The 19,888-nt window shown below is 53.8% G+C and overlaps 6 protein-coding genes across 6 annotated transcripts; 1 reads left to right on the top strand and 5 right to left on the bottom strand.

The window, feature by feature from the left end:
• Positions 1 to 322: 322 nt before the first annotated feature.
• Positions 323 to 1,093, top strand: MRS44_005966 (uncharacterized protein; the record flags this gene model as incomplete). Its single annotated transcript, XM_046269511.2, has 1 exon — positions 323 to 1,093. One exon carries the CDS (start codon positions 323 to 325, stop codon positions 1,091 to 1,093), a length of 771 nt encoding a protein of 256 aa, XP_046140458.1.
• Positions 1,094 to 1,136: 43 nt separating this feature from the next.
• Positions 1,137 to 2,956, bottom strand: MRS44_005967 (uncharacterized protein; the record flags this gene model as incomplete). Its single annotated transcript, XM_046274710.2, has 3 exons — positions 1,137 to 1,541; positions 1,585 to 1,885; positions 1,929 to 2,956. The coding sequence occupies 3 exons, from the start codon at positions 2,954 to 2,956 to the stop codon at positions 1,137 to 1,139; spliced, it is 1,734 nt and encodes a 577-aa protein (XP_046140457.2).
• Positions 2,957 to 5,799: 2,843 nt separating this feature from the next.
• MRS44_005968 (uncharacterized protein) lies at positions 5,800 to 8,028 on the bottom strand (the record flags this gene model as incomplete). Its single annotated transcript, XM_065621591.1, has 2 exons — positions 5,800 to 7,531; positions 7,691 to 8,028. 2 exons carry the CDS (start codon positions 8,026 to 8,028, stop codon positions 5,800 to 5,802), a joined length of 2,070 nt encoding a protein of 689 aa, XP_065477663.1.
• A 3,202-nt stretch (positions 8,029 to 11,230) lies between these two features.
• On the bottom strand, positions 11,231 to 11,906 carry MRS44_005969 (uncharacterized protein; the record flags this gene model as incomplete). The annotated part of the gene is made up of 2 exons (XM_046269499.2): positions 11,231 to 11,481; positions 11,531 to 11,906. 2 exons carry the CDS (start codon positions 11,904 to 11,906, stop codon positions 11,231 to 11,233), a joined length of 627 nt encoding a protein of 208 aa, XP_046140453.1.
• Positions 11,907 to 13,335: 1,429 nt separating this feature from the next.
• MRS44_005970 (uncharacterized protein) lies at positions 13,336 to 15,227 on the bottom strand (the record flags this gene model as incomplete). Its single annotated transcript, XM_046274709.2, has 5 exons — positions 13,336 to 13,551; positions 13,603 to 14,757; positions 14,806 to 14,888; positions 14,936 to 15,012; positions 15,058 to 15,227. 5 exons carry the CDS (start codon positions 15,225 to 15,227, stop codon positions 13,336 to 13,338), a joined length of 1,701 nt encoding a protein of 566 aa, XP_046140452.1.
• Positions 15,228 to 18,208: 2,981 nt separating this feature from the next.
• Positions 18,209 to 19,306, bottom strand: MRS44_005971 (uncharacterized protein; the record flags this gene model as incomplete). The annotated part of the gene is made up of 1 exon (XM_046274708.2): positions 18,209 to 19,306. The coding sequence occupies one exon, from the start codon at positions 19,304 to 19,306 to the stop codon at positions 18,209 to 18,211; it is 1,098 nt and encodes a 365-aa protein (XP_046140451.2).
• Between the last annotated feature and the right edge of the window lie 582 nt (positions 19,307 to 19,888).

The raw sequence follows: 19,888 nt of genomic DNA on the forward strand, positions 1-19,888 counted from the left end.
TCACCGGAACAGAATGATTCCAAACGGTACCCTCACCTGCAGATACTTTGTGGGACATGTAGATGTCGTGTCTAACCAAGTACAGGCAATCGATGGTACTTGGCGAGTTTGACAATCACGCCCTTGAGCGCCTCAGCTCGGTGCAATCCTCCGAAATGACTACAATCAAAGATTCGGTTCCGGAGGTGGTGACTCGATATCAACACCAGTTGAATCATCACGAGTATAAGATGCAAGAGCGTAGAACACTTTGATCACCAGTAACTCAGCATTCATCCCAAGCCAGTTAAACCAGTCAAGGTCAAGCATTTTCTCAACCACCATGGGTCGCTACGATCTCGAATACCCTAAAGAGGCCATCAACACCGTCAAGCGTGAAAATGACCGCGCGGTGTATGCCCTCAAGACAATCCACGAAATTGTCAACTCGTGCCAGATTCTTCATGTCTCATTCAACACCCCTTCTCAGCCTTTTCCTGTCATCCTCCCCATGATCGGCCAGATGGGCTCTTTCGAACGTCCCAGCGCTGATATCGGCGACCCCCTGGATCTTTACCTCCACGGCTACGTCTCCAGTCGTATCATGAATCTCGGCCGTGGTGCCGAAGAGGGAATGCCAGTGTGCGTCGCTGCATCTCACGTTGATGGCCTCGTCCTTGCCTTGTCGTCATTCTCGCACAGCTACAACTACCGTTCTACGGTCCTCTTTGGTCACGCTTCGCTCGTCAATGACGAGGAGGAGAGGATGTATGCCATGGAGCTCATCACCAACAGCGTCGTGCCTGATCGCTGGCGACACACTCGTCTGCCACCCACCAAGGCTGAACTTCAGAGCACTGGCATCCTCAAGGTCCGCATCGCCTCTGGCAGTGCCAAGATCCGCACCGGTGGTGCCCACGACGAGAGGCACGATATGGAGAACCAGGATATTCAAGACCAAGTCTGGACTGGCGTCGTGCCTGTTCAGCAGACCATGGGAGAACCAGTTCCGAGTACATACAACCGGATTGACGTGCCGGGCTACATGTCAGAGTTTATCAAGGACTTCAACACCGACAACACGCAGTATTCTCTCGATGTGGCCAAGGACTAGTCCCTGAATGGTCTATTCAAGATTAGATAGAAAATAGATGCAATTACCACTGCTCCCAGATCTTGCCCGGCAGCACCGACCTCATAATTTTCCAGTGTCCGGCCGCGCTCTTCTGGTGCCACTTGGTAACCTTGCCGGTCCGGTTCTTAGCCAGGACGTCCGTGTCGTCGCTATCTAGAAACTCCTGCTCCCGGACTTCGTGCTGCGGCGCCAGGAAGGCCTGTCGGGCGCGGCTCCGAAGAAAGTCGCTAGGAACCGGGCGGCGGAAAGTAATGTCCCCGGGCGTCTTCCGGCAGAAGATAACCATGTTGGTAAAGTCGCTACCCCACCGCTCAACATTGGCTTCCTCACGTGGGCTCTCACGGAAGATACGGCACGAGGGGAAGACCTGCTTGATAGTGCGGTAGATCAGCTGAGGGGCAGGCAAGCTAAAGTCACCAGCGTAGTTCTGAACAGTTAGCACGAGTAGCTATGTGGTTGAGGGGACTTACAATAGCAATCACTCCGTCGGGCTTCAAGAGAGCACCAAGTCCCTGCAGGAACTCGAGGGTGAACAGGTCAACCGGCTCAGCACCACCTGTAAAGACATCGTGGACAATGTAGTCGTACGACTTGGACTGATTGACGAGGTTGGCAGTGTAACTGACAGCGTCCGCAATGGCTGGGGGGTTGTTCTGGCGCATGTTGAAGTACTTCTGGGCGAATTCGTGGACCACTGGATCAATCTCGACAACCGTAGTATCAATGCCGTGGGATACAAGAGCAGATGGAGTGGTTCCGATACCAAGACCACTGATACTGTTAGCAAGATACGGCCACAAAGAAGGCGACTTACACAACAAGGGCTTTGGCTTCAGCATCAGGAAGAGGAGTCTCTCTCTGGATCAACCGGACCGCCTCAAGCATGACGAAAACACCATAAATCGGCTCAGACACCTTCTGTCCCTGGATTCGCACCCATTCTCCTCCAAGAAGACTATGGTCGCATCTCATCACACGGAATCCCTGTCCCAAGTTCTCCAAGATCGAGATGTATCCAGTCAACGACTCCTTGCGTTCCAGGAGTGTCCAATTCTGCGCAGCCAGGGTGCTGTTGAGCGAAGCCGTAGCCATGGGTGTCATGACATGCGTGTTCAGCACGGCCGTGTGCAGTAGCGCAGGAATAGCCAAGACGAGGTACTTTGACGGAGAGAAGACGGCGTAGATACCGGCCAGAACCAATTCCAATCCAACACGAGTAAACCAAAACGCACTGCCGATCAGACCCTGAAGCTTTTCGCTGGCGATTCTCTCAGCCAGCCTGAAGAAAGCCCAGGAACCAATGCCAGGCGCCGCCTCCGCAACGAAACTGGGGAGCATGCTCAGATTAGCATCTTCGAGTTGATCAGCCACACAAGCAGCCGAGAAGACCGCCAGAGGGAACAGAGTCAAAGCCTCGGTGACAAGAGGGCCCCACCAGCAACCCAGGCGGTCACTGAAGCCGCCGGTGAGATACTGGATTGCCGGGACGTTCAATGCGATGATAGGGAGGAGCTGAGCAGTAGGCAGAGGCAACACGTTGCGGAGAAACAAGTTTCCAGCCCAGCCGACGAAGCAGCCAGCCATGATGACGGGAGCATGGGTGACGGCCGATGGAATAGAGCCATAGACTGGAGAGAGGTTGAGCTGGGAAACGCTGGACGCAACGCCCAAGAGTCCAAGAATGAAAGCAGTCTGCAAATAGATGGAAGTCTGCTTTGCAGCGCGTCTAGTCCATGTGTCTTCCTTGGCCTTGGCTGCGAGGTCTTTGAGCTCTCTCTCGAAGCGCTCAGGCGTGAAGCCTTCAGGCGCGCCAGTCGCCTTTGAGGTCTTTTTGGGAGCCATTATGAAGTGAGAAAGCGAGAAAGCAATTGGGAACAAAATATACAAGTAGAAGCAACAATGAGGGACGAGACGGCGGTCAAATGGCCTGCACCTGAGCTCCGAAGGTTGTTTGAAGACGCGACATTGCAACAGGAGGTTGACGTGGAGTCTTTGTTCTGTTCAAGTGTGGCGGTGCTGTGGCTGGAATTCATGGACATCATCTTGGCACCGGAAGAAGCGATCAAGATATTTTCGATATTGTCAGGAATTTATTGTCAATGGCTTCGGAAAATTTGATGGTGTTTTGGAAGCAATTGAATTTTAATTCTTTTGTGTTGATGTTGTTGATGTACAAGCGTAACCAGACGTAACCATTCCGTCCTACTATCTATCAATTCTGCTGTCAATTACTGAGAAGTCAGCTATCCTGTTTGGGTCCAACGGAGTGTAATTTCTGCCGTCCAATGATCAAGACGAATGGAGATGATCATCTCTCATGCCAAGGTTGAAAGTGATCCATATTCCTCTCTCATGTCTGTCGGTGTCGCTTTCTACTCGTGGTGTTCCCGGATCCTTGTTCACACAACGTTTCACCGGCCTCGAGAAGCTCGCTAATCCGAGGTCTCAATAAACTCGAAGACTCTCCGAAGTCGTTAATGAGTTCATGAGGAGCTATTGCCGATTGTAGTAGGAAAGTCTTCAAATCAGAGATGGTCTGGCGCTCTTGATAAAAACAGTTGATGTCGAAAAGTCCCGAGTCGCCGCTGATCGTTCCTGGTAGTAACAATATGTTTCTCAATCCTTGTTACTGGTGTTCGTGTTGTACCGGGATAATCGGCACCTCAAAATATCCCTAGATGTGGGCTGCCACAAGGGACCTGCGGTGGACGAAGGATAGCCATAGGACACTCCTGGAATGACCTGGATCGGGACCAGCCATCTTCTGGAGGCGAAAGAAGCAGGCTATCGTCGAGCTGGAGTAGAGGAACCTGAAGCTGAAGCTTCACGGCTTATGGAGAGAGTCGAGTCCTCTGCGGCTGGAGTAAGCCGCAACGGGCGCTGAGGAGAGGGGGAAACTGGTGTCTTAGGCCATGCATCCGGAGTATTAGGCCTCACTGCTGGACTAGCTGACCCCGAATCCCGATCATCGGCTCGTGGGGTGGGTGGCATTGAGCCTAGAGTAGAAGGGGAACTAGAGCGTGAGACCTCTAACGCAGGCATCGATGATCTTCTCAGTGGAGAGTAGGGCCTTGCGGATGGAGTCGGGGCTCTTGAACATTGTCCATCAAGTTCTGGGGTGGGTGAGAAGTATCTCGCGGCTGGGGTCGGTGGTATTGAGCCCGGCGTAGAAGGAGGGCCTGAGATGGAGGCCTCTGGTGTATATGGGCCTGTCTCTGGTGAATAACGTCTAGCGGTTGGGGTTGAGGGCATCGAGTTCGGAGTGAAGCGAGAACTTGGTGAACAGTATCTTGCAGCGGGGGTAGGAGGCATCGAGCCCAGCGAAGAGGGGGAGACTGATCTCGAAGCATCAAATGGCCCTGCCTCAGGTGTATAGGATCTCTCAGTTGTATCATGGGGAGCACTTGAATCAAAAGCTCCCGATTCTTCTGTAGATGACTCTTCAGTATCCGGAGTGTCGGGCCTGGCCTCTGGAGTTGCTGGAATCGAATTGGGAGTAAGGGGCCCTAAATTTGGAGATGGCATCTAGCCTGCTGAATAACGGGGTGAGCTGGACGAGTTTGAAGGATGCTGACACATATTGATGAATTGGTAGAACCTGATGAATTGATATGGTTGTGTTCTATGGTGTTGATGAAGAAGTTTAGATTGAGCTCGACCACAGGCGGGGATATATGCTTGGCTAGCTGCACCTTCCATCAAATATCGCGTCATTCATCGTGACGACGAAGGCTCAAAGACATGAACCCAACAACTATGTTGGGTTTAATTGTCTCTATATTCGAATCATATGTTGCATTGTCCGCATTGTTGCCTAACATGTGGCTTCTTGCTACATGGTAAACTGCACATTGGCCAACGCCATTACAACTTGACTGGGTTGCAAGGAAGTAACTGTACATGTACTCCCCTTGCAATTAAAACCTAGTATTTGGTCAGGCTTTGTTGGATGAAGAAGGACGCATTGTTGAGTTGTCGAGTGTAGATGCTTGTGCATGAGGCTTGAGTTGAGTTGTCACTGTCAAATTGCCACATTTCACCAATCTCTTCGCTAGGCCCTTTCAACACTATCAACACACATTGTAGAGTGAGTCTATATGTTGAACAAGAAAAACTTGACCCTTGATTATGCACCCACGTCTTCGAATATTTGGGTGTCTTACAACCATGCCATTAGTTGCACAACCACCACTAACACGACCCACGATAACCTCTAGCTCTGACGTAGGCCACGAACCAACTGGGTTTAAGGCCCGTGACAGGTGGATCTCGGCCTGGATCCGACGCATGGCAGTGGGCTCGTGCATGGCATGTGGAGTCATCGAAGCCAGCATGTTGGTTCTCATTTCTCAGCTTTTTGTCCGTCCCTGACTTGAGTTGATACATCACGTAACTGGTAGTGATACCGTTTGCATCGCTCATTCAATCTAATCATCCCATTTCCCATCTCATCCAAGTCATTCAAATCATATCCCGTCATCCAGCGCCCGTCCATGCCTCGGCCTCCCAGAGGTCCGAGAAGGTATCATTCATCAAACATCAATAGCCAGAAACAACCGGCCACAGAGGCCCAATGACAACCGCCATGTCAACTCCTGCCCTGCCAAACCAAAAACAATCTAGTAACGACACAACGCCTGAATGCATGCCGTGACCCGTTCTTTTATCAGCAGGCGAAACCCTGTCTACATCCGTGTAGGATAATCCTCCATGTCGTCATCGCTGCTCTCCTCCTCATCTTCACTGCGCGGACTGTGCATAGCACTGATGTCTGCGCTCGGCATGCCGCCCAAGCCGTCGAGAATGCCACCGCTAAATGATGGGGGTGCCGAAACCGAAAGGTCGACGTGGCTACCGTTGCGGCTCATCGACGGCTTCTCGGGCAGCTGCTTCAGCAGGCCTGTCGAAATATCCAGCATGGTCATAGCAAACTCGGTCAACCCCTTTCCTTCTCCAGGCTTCGAGCTCACTGAAAGAGTCCACCGATACTCTCCCAGACGCCGACGATACCAGTCAGCCTCCTCACGTCCTGGTGATGTGGCCCAGAGTAGTGAGCCAAACGTGCCGATCAGGGCAAAGTTGGTTTTTGACGCAAAGTACCAAAACGATCGCAGGTGGTTCGGTGTCAGACGGTTGACAAAATCCATGGCAGAGATAAGACGGGCCTTGGCGGCACTGCGACAGATGTGCTGCACATACGGATCAACCGAATTCGATTCCGAAGCAAGTGATCGGATAATTCGTCGATGTAGAGTAATTTCGGCGGCAAAATATGCCAGATGGAGATATCCAATACTCGAGAGTCTGCTGCTTGGGTTAAACGACGAGTAAGACGAATCAAGTCGAATCAACTGCGGTAGCCCTCCATACCACTCCTTAAGCTTCAATTGGATCGGCTTTGCGAGTGACAAGACGAGGTGTGTGCCTTGCGCACCCGCATTGGCGACTGTATTCATCGCATGTAATGTGTAAAAGGTGTCGAGGATCTCGGAGAGGATTTCGGAAAGTTGTACCACCCGCATAAACAACATCCGGCCTTTTTCGATATCCAGCTTCTCCTCTGTATCGTTCTCGTCCCATTCGACATCCGGAAAATCATTTGGAGTGAGGGATTTCACTCCCCAGTTGGTAGCAAAAATGTGTGATGGTCGTCCATGAACCAGGGCCCCCCATTTATCCTGCATGTAAAGTGCCCAAGCCAGTCGTTTCCGAAGCCCCTTTTCCCATGGTGGAATCTTCCATCCTGAACAGTCCAGATGTAATCCAAGCTCATGTCCAAGAGCTACAAGCTGGGCTGTCGGTGCCCACTGATCACCCTCTGGTCTCTGGGACAGGAGCAGGCCTGCCTGGATCGTCGACAGCTTTGGTCGGAAAGTGGCCTCATCCAGTGTCGCACGGATAATGCTCTCGAGCTCCTTGACGTTGGGGCGAGGCAGACCAGCAAGATCCTCGCTCTGGTCCCACCAATTGATGGCGAGCAGGTAAACGGCGGCCAGCAGAGGAGGTGAGAATTCTCGATGGGAGCGTTCGTACTTTTCCATAAAGACATGCTTCTGTATAATGGGGAACCCTGGGTGGATGACCCGAAAGTAAATGTCGATCAGATGCCGGCCATGAGGGGCCACAATGGACTCGACATGATCAGCGTCCTGCTTCACATGTTCGTGCCCTGGTGTGCTGGAGTCAGGCAGCATCAAGAAGGTGTCGTGTTCACTGACTTTGCGGAGGGTGCCTCTGGACAAGAGGCTCTCGTCGTGGGGATCGAAGGAGGAGAGGTTGATGAGGGAGGGTTCAAAATCGGTGGTGGGACCGATATATTGGCTGTAGCGATCGTTCTGGAGGCCAAGCGTACGTTTCAGCATGGTCGGGCCGCCGACATTTGCCATCTCCTCCAGGAACGAGCTGCTGGCGGCGGTGCTAGAGAGGCTAGAGTTGTGGTTTCGTCGCCTGGATGCGAGACCCGGAGAGCTACAAGACCAATCACGTCAGACGAGTTGCTCGAGTAAGACGGTTATCAAGGAGTAAAAGTTGAGTGGAGTGGCAGCCGTTGTGGAGAGAAGGCTGGGGATGACTGACCTTCTTTTCCCAACATCTTGGCCGTCATGAAGCTTTCTTTTTCGGGACTGGGGACTGCAGGCCAGGGAACACTCGGAGCCGGCAGCTTGGCACTGAGCACAGCCATCGTCATCGTCGTTCATGATACAGCTGGTACGCGAGTAGCGGCAAGCCAGGCAGGGCGGGATGGGGGAGCCGTTGAAGGATGAACCCTCGACAGGGGCAGAACTGGCAGCGCCGTGGCCCATCTCGAGCCTATGGAAGCTGTCCTGGCGATAAGAGGGCTCGGGCCGTGGAGGCTTTGGAGCGATGGCGATAGGCGCCGTCCTCTGCACGGGGGCCGAGGACTGGGGAGACATGATGCCGGGGTGCTATCTGGAGTATCCGAGGCAATGGAATCACCATCAGCAACTCAATTCTGTCAGGGCGGACAAGGTTCAGGATCAAGTCAGGTCAGGCGCCCGCTGCCCTGGGAGAAACGGGCGCGAGATGTTGAGCCGCAATGCCCTCAACGTCAACTCTATGGGGCTGCGATGCGAGAGATAGATGGCCCCACGGGGTCGGCAGTGACGCTGACGCAATATGCCCTAGCTACAACCACTGAGCAGCGAGATGATGTTGACGATGGCTAATAGAACCACGTTATCCAAATCAAAGTCGAAGATGGGCGCGTGCCAGTCGCACACGCGGGCAAGCAATGGTTGGTGCGAGATAACAGTCTGGGGAAGTGTGGACGGACGAGGCGAGGAGTGAAGGAGGGAAAAAAAGATAAGAGGTGTCCGAGTGTGTAAGTGGTTGGAGACAAGAGGGCAAAGAGTGGGATCCAAGATGCCGGGATGCCAGGGACTTGCTGGGATGACGGATGGCGGGCGCAGATGGGCGCCGATGGAGTCGGTCGACAGACGGGAGACCAGGGGGGTTAGCTGATAAGGCGGGCAAGCGGGGAGAGTTGACTAAGGAGCTGGAGGAAAACCGAAGTCGGTCTCGGTCCAGTTTGAGTCAGTTTGATATCGAGTCGAGTGGGAGTCGTGTCAAGACGCAGAGAAGGTCGCGCGATGCTTGGTTGCTTGCGGGATGTTTGCGGGCGGCGATACACCAGCACCCAACCAGACTCGACGACCTGGGCTTGGTGCGCCCGCTGAGATCTGTTGGCTGCTTCTGGCTGGCTGCTTCTGATGTTCAACTCCAGGCGGGGATAAAGCCTGGGGAACCGGGGATAGGATTGGACGTTGGACGACAAGCGATGCAAGGCGAGGTCTCAGATGGTGATTTCTGACCTGACGTGACTTGGAGAGAAGATAATCCGAGGGATACTGTTGTGCGCTGATAGAATGCCCCTCAGGTAACGGAGAGATAAGCTAGCAGGCCTATCAGAGTTGATGTCATTGAAACGGCCGGTGCACGCTCGGGGAGTATGACAGTGACAAGGTGAAACAGAATGTCAGTTGACCGTGTCAAGTCAATATGAGTATCTGCAGGATAAACGCTCAACCATGACAGAAGACAAAGCAGAAGAGAAAAGAGAGACCGCCTCAGCCAAGAAAGAGGATTTGCGACAAATGTGGAAGACAGGCATGTGAGAGAGGGGTACCTAACGTTTGCGGGGAACACCACAAACAAAAAAGTACCTCGAGGGGTCTCCAGATCCCCAGCTCGGGGCAAGCCTTTTGGTGTCCCAAGAGGGCACGGAGTTTGTCCCGAATGGGGAACCTTGGGGTACCCTTTCCCCAGGGCATGGAAGCTGCACTGCATTGTCCACTGAACAAGATCCGGATGGAGCCTGTGTAACCATGGTCGAGTCACAGCCTGACCGGTCTCGCTTGTCCTTGCAAGGAGAGGCTGTACTGTACTCATAGCTGTCTGTGTGTCTGTACAGCTGCAAGAACTGAGGCCATCAAACAAAACAAACCTTGTCAACTTCGCTCAATCTCCGAGTATCTGGGCTGAGGGACCTAGCCCGTGGCCAGCCCTGAATCCTCCATCACCATCTTGAACCTCTGCATCCTAGCAACCAGCACCAAACAGGCAGGACCAGCGCAACGGGGTTTCCTCGGCGGCGGAGGACCAAGAATACCAAGAAAAAAGACACCAGCTCATTTTCGTCAAGGGTGTAGCATGCGCGGATCCGACTCCAGGTCTTGTCTCATGCCAGTTGGACCAGTTGGTGAGAGAGGATACGGCCCGCCATAGGCAGGATTGGATGGATGCTGAGTTGGAGGGCAAAGACTGAATGGACGACAGTAGCAGAGAGCTTATCTCGAGAAAAGTAGAGGAGATAGAAATACATAATGGCAAAAGATAATCGCGAAAAAGAAAAGAGGAACCTCAACTCGCAGACGGCATGAGCGTCGCATGTCGCATGTCGCGGGACTTATCGACAGGCAAGTCAGCGCTAGACATGATAGGTACTGATACACGCAGGTCGACCGTCCCGAGGGCGCAGACAGACGCCGATTACCAAATGGAAAACTGATTGCAGAGCCTGTCTTCCCTCATTCTGCATGGTCTGCCGGTTGCTGTAACGTAATGGCTCGGGGGGTTGGTGCCTCTGGCCTCAGTGAAAAACGGAGCTGCCTGCACGGTCTCTGGCGGCTAAAATAACCTTTTTTTTACTGGCTCTCGCCTGCAGAATGAGACTCGAGACACTGGACGATGGAGAGGGTCCGACAGTCGACGTTGAATCGTACCGACCACCCGCGAATCGATACCCTTTGCTGTAGGTATCCATCTGCTTCACTTTGCCGGTCTATTCCATCCTGATTCTGCTTGGCTTGCGATGGATGCTCCTTCCCATCTGTGACCCTCCTCTGTCTTGCCGTTCCTGCCTACCGACCTTCTCCGTCTTGACGCTTCCGACTTGCTCCGATGACAACGACTCAACTTCCCCATCATCATCAAGTTAATACCGCCAGCCGCGCCTCGGCATCTTTCAATTTCATGATGCGAATCGATGAGTAACATTTCCCTTCTGGGATCCGCACGCGACTCGAGATCTATCAGTCCATCATTATCAACAGCTTCAACGTCTCGAGCCAAATACAGCTTCCATGATTGGCCCACAAAGTCCTCCCCGTCCAGAGACTCCATGTCCCTGACGACATGCCGCATGCGCGCCTATCGATGCTGCCCGACAGTCGACAAGCCATTCGTCCTCGTCACGATCCATCTTGTCCGCCGTGGGGGCTGCAGGGACGGGGACGTGAGGGAGTTGCCGGTCCTGCCCCGGTGGCCCATGCTCCTGCACAGACCGAGTCTTTACATGGTGCCAAGCCCGGCCCTGTGATTTTGGATATCTCCGGAGCGTCATCGTCATGGTTCGGTCCGGGGCGATGGTTTGAGTTGAGGCTGTTTGAGGTGAAGTGCGATAGCTTGTTCATAATGCGATCCATCGGCGTATCAGCTTGAGTGCCGACATCCACGTTATGGTCATGTTCGCCGAAGCGGTGAGTAGACGTTTATCGCTCATCGGTCATCTCAACCGTTGTTGAGTTGCATTTCTGCCACGTGAGGGTGGAGACGGTATCGTCCTTGATCAAAGTTGGTTCGAATATTGACATCTGTCTAAGGCGCCCAGACCATGGTCCTCTCCTCGTAGAGCTCGGTTGGCTCGCTGGATCCTCGTGCTGGGAGAGTCATTTCGAGTTTCTCTTGGACCTTGAAGCCGAGCCTCTCATAAAAGGTCACGGCGTTCATGGTAGCCTCAAGAATAACTGCTGCATTTTCGGCCGCTGCCTCGGTCTGAACTCGTCGAAGCAGCCCAGAAGCAGCTCCTCGACCACCGAACTTTGGGTCCGTACAGAGATATGACACGTCTACCCGCGTTAGCCTCAATCAGCAACGCGGCGACAAGAGAAAACTCACGGTAATGCGGCTTATCACCGAGCACCTTGACTCTTGCTTCTTTGGTGAGAGCTGCGTATGAGTCAAGATACTCCCGCCGGCAACAAGCCGGGAATTCGTCTTCGGCCTCCGACCGCGTTTGCCGCAGGCCATGAATCGCCCACTTGACAAAGCTCAATATCTTCCCGGTATCTGTGTCTCGGGCGATGAGGACGCCCTTGTCATCGTTGCGGACGTGATCCAACGTCTCTCTGCAAAGCCAGCCTCGAAGGAATTCCAGGCTCTCGGTATTCGGAAATTGGGCATGCATCAGCAAATTGGGATCCATTGCGGCCAGATGGACACTGGCCATGCTGGGGGCGTCATTCTCGGAGGGGACAACAATCTCGAAAGACATTCTGGGTCTCAAGGTAAAGCAATTGACGCAAGTCGGTGGTGGGAAGTTGATGGACCAACCAGGCTCACGATGTTGAGCAACTAACCCACGTGACCACCTCAGATCCACTCGGCAGTTGTCAAGACCCGTCGAGATGAGATGCAGGCTGGCCTCATCTTGGCGACGGTCAACATGGAACCCTTGTTGGGATATGTTGAACTCTGAGGTCGCTGCCCAGGTCAAGGTCCACGGCAGTCAACTCTGTTTATGAGAGACGAGATGTTGCGAGCGAGACCGATGCTATCCACGAGACGAGATGCCATGAGCGAGACGAAATGAGAACTTCCAGAAACTTTCTACCGACGTTGCATCGACGCAACCCTGCCAATCCTGCAATTCCGGTATAGTAACCGGCAATCTCAGATACGAGGTCGTATATGAGGCTATACCCCTGCCCTAGTTGTGGAACTCTATTTCGCTGGTCTGAGCCTTGATAACTACACGCCCGGACAACCGAGTTTAAGAAGCATAATTTCAATGCTACTGTAGGTTCAGTTGTCATTGTTGCATAGGTCTGGGTGCCTCATACTTAAGCTTAGGATGCATGTCTAATCAACCTTTTGAGTTGACGGCATAGTCTGAGCGGCCAGGGTCATAGCATGTGTAAAGTATATACCCAGAGGCAAAGAGATCAAGACAACCAACGAGAGACAAATCAACGTAGCCAATACGTAGCACGTAACTCTGCTGTTCCATATTACAACCATATGACTACTCAATGGCGAGATGAACTTTTGCATTGGCTCATCAACGTTCAGATTCAACAGTAGAACTTATGAATACTACCCAGGACACCATCACCAGCGTGGTATGCGACCAGTGATTCTACACGTCGTCATTCAAGTAATTTAACCTCATAGCATACCCAAAGGGCAGATCAAGGCAACCCAGCAAGAGAAATACAGTCATCAACACAGTCAAGCCATCATGCCCAATGCCTCTACACGTCGTCATGAGCTGACAATGGTAAAGTCATTGTGAGCAGTTCAACCCAGCCTCATGTTTATGAGGAAAACTCAGTTCCTTGACTCACAGGCCAACATCACGTCAAACATCATTCCATGGCATTCTCTTCCACGATTCCACTACTCTTCATCTAGTATCAAGGTATGAAACAGAGCATATCGAACACAAGCATCACATCAGTGTATGTGACAAAGAGCACATTCAACACATCACATCAGAGAAACAAAAGGTGAAGGGCCACTATTGCAGCAACTATAGACCTAGTCTGGCGAAATACAAAATGACTCCACGCGTCTGCCAGCTATTAAAACTACTTAGAAGAATTGTGCGGTTTGCGAGTGTCCCTTTCCTAGCCTCTTGGGCCAAAGGAAGCGCCGGCTAGGGCAAAAATGATGACAAGAAGATTTTTTGGTGATGTACCCCTTTAGTTGGGGGGTTGGAACGAAGGCAGCTTGCCGCCGCAAGCGTTGATAGCCTTGAGAGCCTTGACATTGGAGACGCCAACGGCCTCGGCGGGCTGGTCCTTGGCCTCGCCGTACGTGGGGAGCTGGTCCTCGGCGGCAGGAGGAGTGTAAGGGACGTTCTCAAGGCTGAGCTCGAGGCTGGGGACCTCGGACAGGGGGATCTTGGAGCCGTCGATCTAAGGGGGGTTAGCAAGGGTTGTTATGTATATGGGTAACGGGGTACATACCTTGACAATCTCAACCTGGAGACCGGTGGTGATGGTGTCAGCAACCTTGGTAGGGGTGCAGGCACCGAGGAGCTGAGGGGTGTCGGCAGCGTCATCGACGGAGAAGGCACCGTGGACGATACCCTCCTGAGGCTGCTGCATCACGACAAGGCCACCGACTCGCTTGCCGGAGACGTAGACGTTGACGGAGCAGGGGCGCTCAACCTCGGTGACATCGAGGCTGACCTTGGCGAAGAAACGGGTGGTCTTGCCATCAGCGCGCTCCTCAAGACCACGCTTCCTGCTGCTGGAGCCGTACAGGCTGTTGATGGTGCTGCGGGCAGAGCTGGTGAGCTGAGAACCGGACATGCGCCAGTACTCAAGACCGGCATAGGTGTAGCCGAAGTTTCGGATGCTGTTGACGGAGCTGGAGGTGTGGAAACGGCCACGGGCAGCATAGAAGGGCTGGAGAGGAGAGCTGGGGGAGATGCGAGTGCCCTGGGGAGTAGAGTAACGAGAGCCACCGCTGTAGGAGCCGGTGAAGGTGGTCTTGTCGGGGTGCATGAACTGCCAGTAGGTCCAGAGACGGTCGACGTTGGTGTGGTGCATCCAGAAGATGGGGTCGAAGCCAGAGAACTCGGCCATCAGGAACTGACCAGCACAGGCAGCATCCCAGTGAATGGCGTTGTGGATCTGCTCCAGAGAGGCACCGCTGTTGCCAGTGGAAGCAAACTCGGCGAAGCTGGTCGAGTGGGTGAGGACATCGTATGTCCACTGCTTGTAGGGTCGCTGGCGGAGGAGGCCGTTGGCGGACGAGGGGAAGCTGTCAGGGGCAGGGCATCTGTACATGCGAGAGCGGTTCTCGTCGTCCCACTGTCCGTACCTGCCAGCAACGGCGTCCTTGGGGAAGGTGTAGGTGTAGAGGGGGTTCTTCATGTTGATGGTCTTGAGGCCGCTGCCGTTGGGGACCTTGACGTTGACCATCTGGGGGACAACGGCGTTGGGGATGCCATCGACGGCCCAGTCCCAGTAGGGGGATCGGAGAGTGTTGGCGGCATTGACGTACTGCTGACGGTACTTGGTAGGGTAGAGGTTGGCGAGTCTCTTGGCGTGCTCGACGAGGATCTGCTCAAAGAGCAGGACGTAGGGACGGTGCCAGGTCAGGAACAGGCTTTCCTAGGAGGGGTCAGCGGTCGAATTGAAAGGGGTCAATATTGAGCATACACCGTGGGGGCAGTATCCAGGCCAGCCATTGCCGGCTCGGGCACCACCGCCATTCCACTGGATAAAGGGCTTGCCGTGGATACCTAGACAGTTAGCACAATGAATTGTGAGTCCTGACGTGATTGCATACCGGCAACCTGAAAGTAAGACTTGAGGTCAGTCTCCTTGGCATCGTACATGGAGCGGAGGGCGCGAATGTAGAGATCCCTGACGAGTCAGCTTGAACAGCACACAAGGTTCCAAATAGCTTACCATTGGGGACCACCAGTTCGCTGGAGATCGTTAATGTTCTTTCGAGCAGGAACAGCTCCTCCTCCAGAGACGGGAACACCAGTAATAAAGATGTTTTGGGTCTGGGCCTCAACGGGGTTCACCCCGCCGACGACGGCCAGAGCCGCAATGAAGAACTTGCCCAGGAACATGATGACCTGCTAGAAACGAGTGTACTTGGGGTCGTGCTATTGGAATAATAGACGACTTGAACCAGGAAAAGAGCAAGTCGGACGGTTAGAAAGAAGGGGAAGAGACTGAATATAAGTCCCGGCCCAGACTAGCCAGCTGGGCCAAGACTAGGCTGGTCCATCACCACGACCGCAACACGGGGATCCATGGCTTCTCCGCATCTGCTTCCGCAACTCCCGTCTTCTGTCATGGGCAAAGGGGTTCGCGACTGGACTCCCTGGGTGACAAGGGGGAGGGTGTGAAGGGTAAAAGGGTAGAGGTCCACGGGCGAATATCACCCATGCACGTTACTTTTTAGCACGCTCGTAACGCCACGAGGTCTGTGCCCCTTGGAGGAGGGGAGCGGACCAGGTCCACCTGCCTTGGCTTCCGTTGCCTCACAGCCTCTCAGCCTAGAAATCATAGGGAGGCCGCAAATCCAGCCCGGCGGTAGCGTCAGCGGTGCCTGAGCGAGGCCTGTAAGCTCAGGACTTGAACCAGTAGAATGGCAGGCCTCTCTCGTGTAAGCACGGGCAGAAAGCTGGGGCTGGAGGTGCCGAACGCCGCCAGCCGAAGGAGCTGGAGCACCTCTCAGGAGAAGCACAGCCTATGGCGTAGCGCCCACTGGTCCTGGCAGCATGCAGTGGAGATTTTTCTCTCTGGTCGTATTTTTGGCGCTGGGTTAAAATTCATGGAACAGTCTTTTTTGGCGCTTGTGTAATTTCACTGATGCTTCCATGCAGGCTCCAATGCGACAGGCCTCGGCGCAGGGTTGCCGACTGTTTGTATGTACCTATGCACAGCTGAGCTGAGCTGAGGACAAAGGCCAGAAAACAAGGCCGTCTAACAGAGAAACAGGCTGGCCGAGGTCATCTCGACGCGCCGTCTGGTCGCACAAGCTGACAATGCAATGCGCCATGCACCAACCATTCGAGCCCAAAAAAAGATGATCCCAAGATGCACCCAGACGCGAATAGACCGGGCGGGTCGGCTCAATGATTGGCAGCCACGGGTCAGCCGGTTTCCAGAAACGAGTCTCGGTGCGTCAATCCTACGTCAGGCGTCTAGGAAGGCCTGGTGTTGTTGTTGTTGCTGGCAAGGCAAGGTAAATCCGCCAAAAGCCACGACCGACGGCACGTTCACCTGCTGCCCAGGATGGACCACTCGGCAGACGCCCAAATACGAGGCTCTCTGCCGTCTTGTGAATCCCTATGCAGGTCGCAAAAGGGCTGGGCGGCTGCACCTCTGCTTGGTCAATTGGCAGCCCTCCCCTCAGGTTCAACGGAGCCACCTGAAAGTGAGGGCCTGCTCAGTCCTTTTGTGTGCTCTCGAGCGGTGTTTTTTTTTAGATCATGACGGATTAATTACGGTCTCGGCCACTTCTGGTTGTGCTCACCGTTAAGCTAGCTCATGACCGTCTACCCGAGTTGACCCATTGAGTCCCATGAAACAGCCACCCGCTCACGCCTCTCGTGGCTGCTAGCTTGGGACTAGCTCTCCTTGGTAAAGGGACGGAGTATTGATTGCAAGGGCTGACTACAGAACTCAAGGGGACGGCGCCAGGGGCGAAAAGCCTCGTCTAGATTCTAGCCCGCCACTCCTGGCGCGTGATGCCACTCTATTGGAACTATTGATTTGCCCTTTGGTACCTGCTGAAATTACCTGACGAATCCCCTGAGATTGCATTTAACTACGGGCTTCTCGCTTGGCTATTCTCATACGATGCCTGACTGTCAAAAGGGTGTCCTGCGGTAAGCCATACATATCTCGGTCAACCACTTACAGACTCAACACGCGCAGACCCAGACGCAGGTCGTGGATCTCTGTGCACATCCATCTGTGGGCGTCCGCATGTAACGCATCCATCTCCAGCTGGCAACCTCGTGTTGGCTCAACCACACCGCCCTTGTCCCGATCAAGCATAAAGCATAAAGCATCTAAGCATAGGATGCCGATACGAGCCCTACCATCATTGAGTTGTGACGTCTTCTGTTAGCTCGACGTTTCCGCCAACCGACGGAATTGATGATCATTTGGATCCAAGATCAGTTGATGATCTTGGCAACCCTCTTTGGCAACTTGGTTCAACGCCATGGCGATAGAGTGCAACATCACCAACATCCACGAGTCATCCATTTTCGGGCATCTATATTCAGAATCCGCTCCTTTCCGTTCAAAATCGGATCCCTACCGAGTCAAATCCTGCCTCTAAGAGAGCAGGCGCACCGTTTACAGCGCTGACGGGTGCCATATTTGGATCTCTGCCGCAGGGCCTCAACGCCAATATGCAATACCTAATGCGAGAGCCTACCACGTAGCAGATCTAAGACTGCCACTCCATGATCTTAGTGGCCAGATCCCGATCGTGCCAAGGCTTACTGGCTTGTTTGTCCATGTACTCCGCATCTCGCAAATCCAATATTTACAGCAAACAAGTTGTAAAAAAGAACCACGCAGCAACTCGCTTACCGCCCCTCGCCTCTTGATTTGTTCCCTCTCCGCCGATCCCCGGCCTCTTGGCTCCTCCGCGCTGACCTGACTGACGTCCCAGCGGCATTCAATTCCCAAAAATTATCCCCGGTCAGCTGAAACACGGCAGAGGGATCATCTGCTGATCGACATCCTGGTTTCCCCTTTTGCCAGCGGTTCCTGCAGATCATCTTTGCGGAGCATCAAACCAGCGTGGCCGGCCCAACGAGATCCACGTCTTACTCAACGAGAAACAGCATAGCCCATATGGCGGGTCGGTTTATCAGACAATTGAATTCAGGGATCGAATAGGGAACAGGGGAGTAAGTACAATGGTTTGCAAAAAATCACGCTGTGCTGTCATACCAGGCCTGCTTTGTGAAACACCCTCCTCTACCCATGCAGGTCCCGGGTAGGTCTCATCCACCATTCTTTTCCTTTCTTTTCTCATGACTCTCATCCATCTCATCATGTCTCGCTCATCATGTGTCCATCATGATAGTGTTTGTTCCAGCATCACCAGGTCCCGGAAGCCTTCCTTCCACCGTTTCGTTTGCTCTGCCGTAGGTTTCGGCAGAGGGCTCCGGGCAAATCCTCCGTATCCCCTCCAGGCCTGCAGCCCAGCCTTTACACCAACCACACCGCCCTGGATGGCTGTCCAGTCGCCCTGTGAGACAACCTCCTGCAGCCTCTGTGCCTCGGAAACCTTGCCTTCCCGGCACAGTTCCATCGTTCGGATGCACGCCCTCGGGGCAATGTTGGCCAGCCCAGCCAGGATCCCGTGTCCGCCTCCGGATAGGGATGGGATCAGAAAGTCAGCCGATCCCGCAAGGACAAGGAACTCTGGCCGTGCTGGGTTGTATGTAGTAGAGAGCTTGCGGGTTGCCGCGGCTACACGGTTCAGCTTGCCAGTGTTCCCGCACGTCAGCTTGACGCCCACAATGTTTGGGTGCGCCGCAAGAGTCACGATGATGTCCGACGAGAGATCCATGCCTCCCACGGCACCGGGAAAGTTGTAGATGATGATGGGGATGGGGGACTTGTCCGCCACTGTTGTGAAATACTCCAGGATGGTTTCCGAGGCCGGAGCAAATAACGTGGCATAGTATGACGGAGGTAGCACCAGCGCATAGTCACCACCAGCCTCCCAAGCCTCCCGGCAATACTGGATCGTCTCCCGTGTGCTCTGGCTCCCGCAGCCCACGATCAAGGGCATATGTGAGAAGCCGCCGTCATTCAAGGCGGCTCTTGTGGTGGCGGTGACGAGTTGCCGCTCCGAGTGAGAGAGATGGACGGCCTCACCGTTGGACCCCTGGGTAGCGAGGCCGGTGACTCCAGCCCTGGCGAGTCGCAAAGCGTGATCGGCAATAGCAGCCGTGTCAACGTCTTCTGAGTCGTCAAAGAAGCACATGGTTGGGACGTAGACCCCTGGGATCAGAGGGCGAGTAGAGTGCCGCACGTCTATCGAGTCGACGGAGCTGCCGGATGAGGTGTCTGAGAAGTTGTTGACTCTTGAGCTTGAGTGCCATTGGTTGTAAGGCTGGACCCCAAAGGACCCAACAGGTGAGGGTGCATCGCTGTGAGGGGACATGTCGATCAGTCAAGGTAGGTAGGCTGTAGGTAGGCTGTAGGCAGGCTGTAGGTAGGCAGGTAAGATAGATGTAAGCCAGGATACAGCAGCCAAGGTAGATTCAAGAGTTGATGCAGCCGAGAAAAGTATCGAGATAAGATGGGAGACAACAGAACAGTCAGGAATATATACACAATGCTTTACACTGAAAAACTGCTGATGAATGGCATGGACAGCGATGGACGCAACGTCTTTTATATTACAAGATATCGATATCTCCACATCATCTTGTCTTCGTCACCGTCAACTCCGGATTCCTGATCTCGTGCCCAACTTGCGGGGACCAGACTCGCAAGCCGACTAACTGATGCAATCAAAAGATGGAAAAATCAACCGGTCAGTCATTCACAGCCTCGACATTGGTAGACGGCAAACCACTCCGCCGGCGTGCATCTGGTAGTGAGGGGGGCCTCGACACAGTGCGGAGTATTGGAGTCGTCGAATCTGGGGTTGATGGGGCCTCAAGACCGAGGCTCTGCAACTCTCCGTGGGGGTTAGCGTCGCCGGATGAGTCCCGTTGTTGATAAGGTTCAAGTATCGAGA

This window comes from Fusarium solani (assembly GCF_023522795.1).
Source record: "Fusarium solani strain SB1 chromosome Unknown bctg00000003_1, whole genome shotgun sequence".
Classification (NCBI taxonomy): Eukaryota; Fungi; Ascomycota; class Sordariomycetes; order Hypocreales; family Nectriaceae; genus Fusarium; species Fusarium solani.